The sequence below is a fragment of the Lepidothrix coronata genome, unplaced genomic scaffold, assembly GCF_001604755.1.
Source record: "Lepidothrix coronata isolate B3197 unplaced genomic scaffold, Lepidothrix_coronata-1.0 Scaffold131, whole genome shotgun sequence".
NCBI lineage: Eukaryota > Metazoa > Chordata > Aves > Passeriformes > Pipridae > Lepidothrix > Lepidothrix coronata.
Window position 1 is genome coordinate 1582166 of NW_016690311.1, and position 6705 is coordinate 1588870.

A 6705-nucleotide genomic window follows, 5' to 3' on the forward strand; every position below is an offset into this window, starting at 1 on the left:
GAGAAGTAGCAGAAAGACACAAGATATATAACAAGAGATGGCCTGAAGTAGTTTATTCAGGTGATGACCAGAGGCAGTGTCCTGTTGGCACCTGGAGCTGGACATCTCTCCGCAAGACCAAACCTTCAGGGTTTCACGTGGAAACCAGTGGGTAGGGCTCGCTGGCCTGCTCCTGGCGGAGTGTCATACTGGATGGGGGGCTTGGAGAGCTGCTGCCAGCCCCCTGAAGGTGGCCGGCACGCGGACACGGCTCCCTTCGCACCACAGGATGCAGCTCCGCGTCTTTTATCACTGGAGTCAGACTGTTCCTCTGCGGGGCGCAGGAAAGCTCCGTGCTCCAGCTTCGCAATGAGCCACTTCCTTTTTTTTCTTTTTTTAGGATCGCAATTTCTTTTCTCTTCCTCCTCCACCTCAAAAAGGCGGATATTTAATAACTGGGATCGGAAGAGCCTGCTATCGTGAAGCGATGGGTGGTAGCGGCGCTGCACCTAGTGACATCACACTGTCAGCCCGGCCAAGCCTTCATCCCGCCAGGGCTATTCAGTGCAACACAACTAATCACTCTGCCAGATCCTCGGCCAGATGACAAATTGATTCACAGCACTAACTAAAAGAAGGGAAGGAGAAGAAATTGCACCATTTCCTATGACTGAAACTACATTAACCTGTTACCCCAAGGAAAACTTTGTCAAAAGTTTTTATTGTGGTGGCTGAGCTATATGCCAGACAGCTGAAGTGCATTGCCAGAGACCTCAGTGCTGTGCTATGAAAGTTCATCTGCAGAGCACAGTTTGCATTCGATATCCATCAGTGTTCAGAGGAAAAGGATCTTTTTTCAGAACATCTGCAGAGTATCTTGTATGTCAGAGGACCTAAAGCTGTTATCAGAAACTGCTAATTAAAATGTAACAAAAGCAAATACCTGTTTTTCTAAGCTGACCTGAGGACGCTGAAAACTAAAAGTAAGACCAGGGAGACTGCTGGAAATGAAAGCTTTTACTCAATCTGTCAATGAATTCACAAGGGAAAGTTTCCTGGAATACTGCAAGAAGTCTAGAATTACATCATCATGGCAAGGGCACACCAGCATGTTGCTTATTAATCATTTCCAGGAAGCAGGAAGAAGACTATCAGAAAGTAATTTTTAATAGTACCACTGCCCGGCAACGTGGGCTCCCTTGCTCACTGCAGGGTGGGTACCTCAGATTTCCCGCGCATGAATTTCCTCTTCAAGCGAATTTCCACCCCTGCCAAAAACCTGCGGTGCAAACACACCATTTCACACGTTCTTCTGACAAAAGACTGGATTCACACAACATCCCACAGCTATGACTAATCCTAAACTCTCATGAAACCACTCTTCTCTGGTATGAGTGAGAGATGTACCCTGTCCCAAACAGTGAGTGCTGATAGATTTTGCATGTTCACTGCTGCTCCAAAGATATGAGACACCCTCACTCACCAGACATAACCCCAGGGAGGACACCAAAGTTCAGCATTGTCCAAGCTGCCCTGAACTCACTCCTTAAACAAAATGACCAAGACTTGTTCACCATACACGTATGACCATAGCATCATTCCCTTTCAAAAGCTTGGACAATGGTAAAAAGGAGAGGCAGAGATGGAGGGAAAAAGAACGGGAGGACAAATAAGATCTCATTCCTATCAGGAACCTTTAAGCTTGTATTTGAGAGGTGAGACCTCCTCCCTCCACTGCATGAAGCAACTGAGCAGACAAGAAAACAAAGGCAAATGAGCAAAGCATGTTGGAAAAGAGGAGGAAGAGATATACACCGTGTAGGTAATACCACAGAGGGAGTATTATTCTTCTGGATCACGATCCAGAAGAATAATAGCCTAAATGGAAGCTATGATACAGTGGGGTGAAATACAGTACACTGTTACAGCAGCACATTCAAGTCCACAAGCCAAAGTCAGAGCCCTCCCAGCTACCTTTGATTCAATGAGTCCTGTGATCTGCTGCTCCGTTCCTCCAAGGGCTACTGATGCAATGTGCCAGATTCCGTGTTTCTTTCCAACTGTTCTGAGTCTCCTGCATCTGATCTCAAAGAAGGGAGCAGAAACAGCTGGAAGAGAGAAACCAGAATGGCATAGTCCAGCAGCAACCCTTGGAAGAACAAACAACGACAGCCTTGTGAGAGGTACCACTGTACCCCAGCACACATGCTTGCATGTGGACTTGTATCCACATGTCTCCTAGAAGAAACACGTGTTGCTAGTGCTCTGGCTGGTCACAGAGCATCAGAGCATCTTCTGACTTAGCATGATCAGTGCAAGCTGAACAGACTGACAGCTCAAGAGCACGGCCATGATCCATGGTCATGGGTGCCAAACAAGACACGCATGCTAAATGCATCCTAATTTTGGCACCACGCTTCTCCTCCAGTGATACCTTCACTCCCTGAGCAACTCCACCTACTTTGCAGCATATGAGCAGCTTGCAGCCTGTGCAAGGGGACCCAGTCAAGGTCTACTCTGTTTAGGCTTTAAAGCTCCTGAAGATCTAGCTGGAGGCCAAAGGAAGAGGGCAAAACAGCAGGTGAACAGGAGACTGAAGAACTAAGCTTCTTCAGAGAAAATTTAGGTATTTGCTGCCAAAGGAGAGGATTAGTTGTGAACATCAGGAAGTCAACAAAGCAGAGAGCAGCAGGAAGCCACTGCAGATAACAGGGACAGTAGGAGCAAGGCTATTGCTCATGAAGGAACGTGAAGGGGAGATAAAAAGGCCTGTGCTCTTTCATATGTGCAAGGACTAGAAAGAAGGAGTGAGGAGGTCATGGAGATGGTGGTGGTGGAGGAAGGGCCACAAGGAAAAAGAAAAAGCCTTTGAAAATGAACCGTGAAAAAGTGATTAATAAGGGAAGAACTGTTAGGGTTGGTATTAGGACCTTCTCATTTCCACTAGAAGGAAAAGACATGCAACAGCTAGATTTGGGGAGGGAAAACCAGGAGCACAGCAAGACCAAGACAGAAGGATGTTATTTAAAGGACAGGAACAGAATATCAGACAGAGAGCAAATAAGATTAGGATGGTTAGGAATTACCATGGATGGTTAGGTAGGAGAAAACAGAAAACAAGTTTTAGAGGCTCATAGGATATTTAAGGCAAGACAGCCCAAAAGATCTCTTGCCAGCCTTACAGCAGGGATGAAAGGGAAGCCGGAACATTTTTCCTGACCGCAACTTCCTTATAACCAATTACTAGAAAGCACAGGCGCACCACATCTCTCCAGGACAGCATTACTATCACGAGCCCAGTCCTAGCGCACACAACACCATTTCTGGAGGGGTCCCTCAACTCCACATCCCTTCTGTCCCACACAAACCTCCTGCCTTTTAGCTGCAAACAGCACTTTTAAGTGCCAAATCATCAAGGGCAGTAACAAAACGAGTACCTGGAGTATCGCAAGTCTGCCTGTCCCCTGAAGAGTTGGTTGGAGGTGTCCGGTGTCGGTAGACAAGATGTGGTTTATTGTGTTCTTCTTCATACTCCTGTTCTTCAAGTGATAGCAGCGGCTCTACAAAATAGTCCCCATCATCAGACTTGAATGTGCCTAGCTGAAAGGGACCAAACAGAGGAAAAGGTGGTCAGCTTTGGGCAATGACAAACCACAGAGCAGTACTACCCCACAAAGTGAGCAGTTAACAAGGAAGGTGTGTGACTGCCCAGTTCTACAGCGACCCCTGTGAAGGTACAGGCTGGAGCTCCAAGCTTCAGTCACACCGCTTGCACCCACACTGGGCTGCACTGCTTCCTGCAGTCATCCCACTGGAGCTCACAGAGAGATAATTACTAGTCATAGGCAGGGGGTGTGAGAGGGGCACATCTGCCAGACCCCATCCCTATGTCAGTGATGTTTCCAAGCCACCCCTGCCTGAGGGGCAATGGTGCTGCAATGTGCTGGAGGCCCCAGTATGACCCCATCACACGCTGGTTTCACACAGCATTTTTCTCTAAGATAGGCTTTAAACCCACACTGACCAGAGGGCAGTGTCCAGACACTGAAATCCCTGCTTATGAGAAGACACCAACACTCCTGGTTGCACATGACTACGAACGTAGGGATTTGGTGGGCAAATAAAAGATATCCAAGGGAAAAACCATCCTACAACCATCCCAGACTGGGATGCTGGACCAGTAACTGGGAGGGAGGCCCACCCAGCCACACACACATGCCCTAGCCTAGGTACACACATGCACCCAGAGGAGCTGCTGGACCAGACAGAGCCAGCAGAGGTTTCTGGGAAGCCCCTGGGAGTGGCAATCCGGGGGGCTGAAAGGCACCAGGGCAGACTAAGAGTCAGCCCTTCCGGGAGCTTCTGCTCATCCCAGTGCCAACATCCCTGGACTGAAGAGCACCAAGCTGGGGTACCAGGCAGCGGGCCATGCTCCTGCCCCGCGGTGCCGGGTGGTCCCGGGCCGGCGCTGCTGGGGAGCCCCCCGTCATCCCCCCCGTCACTGCGGGGACAGGTGGGTGTCCGTGCCCGGGTCCGTCGCGAATCGACCCCCGGGGTGCCGCTGGGTGGCAGTTTTTCCCCCAAAAACGGCGGAGCAGGAGGGGCTCACCCAGGAACCCGACGGAATAATGAACGCGGGGTGGGAGAAATCCCCGAGCGGGGAAAGCCGGTGCCGCCAGCGGCGGCCAAGGGCGGGGGAAGGGGCCGGTCCCAAAGCTCTGCCCAACCCTCCATCGCCCTGCTCCTCCTCCTCCTCCTCGCTTCCGCCCCGGCGCGCCGCCCCTGGGCGCCCGGCGGGGCCCGGCCGGGAGCGGGAGCGGGGTGCGGGTCTCACCATCCCGGAGCAGAGGCTGATGACGGCGGTGAGCCGCGGGCGGGCATTGACGTGCCCCCGGTAGAAGCAGTGCTTCACGTCGGCGTCGGCCGCCTCGGCGTACAGGCGCCGCTGGTCGGCGGCGGGCTCTCCCAGGAGGCTGACGGTGAAGAGCGGGGCGATGAAGGCCGAGCTGGCCGTCAGGTTGAAGAGGAACTGCTGCCCGAAGGCAGACAGCCTGTAGTGCGCCTTGGGGGAGGCGGCGGCGGCCGCCGTCCAGGCGTCGGGGGCAGCGCTGGTGCTCCGCCGGCGCCGCCTGAAGTGGACATCGGTGGGGAAGGGCTCGCCGAACTCATTCACCCGGGTAGGAGTCACGATCTCGTACTCGCTGAGCTTCTCCAGCAGTTGGGCTGCGAGGGGAGAGAGATGCACATGTCGCTGAGCGGGGTGGCCGAGCTCCGCGCCCCCCGGGGGGGCGGCAGCCCAGCACCCCCCCACCCGCGCCCCGCCCCTCCCCGAGCACCCCCTTACCTTGCCTGGGGTGCAGCTTCTGCCTCCTCGCTCCCGTCCTCAAGCCGTCGATGAAGAGCGTGGTGAGTGCCAGCGCCAGCGGCGCCAGCTGCATGGTGCTGCGCGCTGTCCTCGGAGGAGCAGCCTTCCCCGCGCTCCGCTTCTCCTCCTCCTTCTTCTTCCTCCCTTTCCCTCTTTCTTCTTCTTCTTTTTTTTTTTTTCCCTTCCTTTCGCCCCTCTCTCCCCCCTCCCCGCCCCCGGAGCGCTGCCGGGGGAAGGCGCCGGAGCCGGGCGGCGTTAGGGGCGGGCGGGCCGGCGGGGCGCGGGGCGCCGGGGGCCGCGCATGGTGCGCGGGGGCGGACGGGCCGGGGTCGGGACCGACGGGCCGGGACGGGGGAGCCGCCCGCCCGCCCGCCTGCCTTGCCTGCTCTCCCTCGCTTTCCGCCTCTCCCCCCGTCGGGCTGGTGGACGGGGCGCTCCCGGGAGTCAATTTAAGGGGGCGGGCTCCATAGATCAAGCAGGAGAAAAGATCCCGCCCTTGCAGGAGCAGGGACAGCCCTTCCTCTCTCCCCCACTCCCCTCCTTCCAGCATGTCACTTTCTTTCATTCCCGACGAACGCCGAAGTCTCGGGGTTTGGCCAAGACAAGCCATCGCTGTGGCTGGACGGGGCGGGCCGGGGGGAGCCTCTCCCGGCCGGCTCCTTCCAAGAGACTTTAAAATCGCAAAGTGGCCCGGGCAGAGCGGCACCGGCAGCTGCCTGGTCTGCCAGGTCTTGGGGGGAAGAGCCACTTTGTCACTCACCGGGAGGAGAGCTGAGTTTTCTTACATAATTGATGGTTTTCCTTTCTTTTTTTTTTTTAAGGCAGCTCGAAGAAGTGGACCAGTAATCGAAGAATCCCCCCGTGTGACACTTCTTTCAGCAGTTGTTTTCTTCTGCATTTCTCAGATAAGAGACAATTCAAGCAAGTTTTGTTTAGGGTTATATTTATGTTGTGCAGTTTTCAGGCACCCTGAGGGAAAAGAAAGAGTATTTCCTTATCTGAGTTTATTTTGTTTTGTTTTACTATTTGAAAGTTTTCTGTAAAAATTTAAGACATCCTTTAGAACGAAATGTAATTAAGCATTGTCTTCTACCCCTTCCTCAAACCAAACCCCCAAACCTTGGTTTAAAAGGTTTTTAAACCTTCAAAGCCTGTAGGCAAGGCAAAAGAAAATAGATCTCTGGAAGTCTGATTTGCACTTCCATAGAAAATTTTAAAGTTCTGTACTTTCTTCACTTGACTTTGGGACAAAGAACAGAAATGCCAATATTTGCTGCAGAAAGGGAAAGCTTTAAAATAAAAATAAAAATCAATTCAGAATCTACTTCTGGGCAAAATATCACCTCCTGGCTCTTCGAAAC

General features: G+C 53.0%; 1 protein-coding gene and 1 long non-coding RNA gene across 7 annotated transcripts in view; one reads left to right on the forward strand and one right to left on the reverse strand.

Annotated features, from left to right (window-relative positions):
- ADAMTS9 (ADAM metallopeptidase with thrombospondin type 1 motif 9) overlaps positions 1 to 5533 on the reverse strand; it is an 82580-nt gene extending 77047 nt beyond the window's left edge. For 5 of the 6 annotated variants that reach the window (XR_001876736.1, XM_017826896.1, XM_017826897.1 and 2 more), the window contains exons 1-3: positions 5324 to 5533; positions 4814 to 5202; positions 3417 to 3579 (exon numbers count right to left, since the gene is read on the reverse strand). Coding sequence is in view for 4 of the 6 variants with exons in the window: in XM_017826896.1 (XP_017682385.1) it covers positions 3417 to 3579; positions 4814 to 5202; positions 5324 to 5417 (646 nt within the window). In the remaining 2 variants the exon portion in view is untranslated. Of the gene's footprint in view, positions 1 to 1953; positions 2065 to 3416; positions 3580 to 4813; positions 5203 to 5323 lie in introns of those variants that run through there. The other variant, XM_017826899.1, reaches the window with a different exon arrangement.
- On the forward strand, positions 5191 to 6668 carry LOC108503149. The gene is made up of 2 exons (XR_001876737.1): positions 5191 to 5385; positions 6166 to 6668. It is a non-coding gene; the product is annotated as an uncharacterized LOC108503149 (long non-coding RNA).
- Positions 6669 to 6705: the final 37 nt, after the last annotated feature.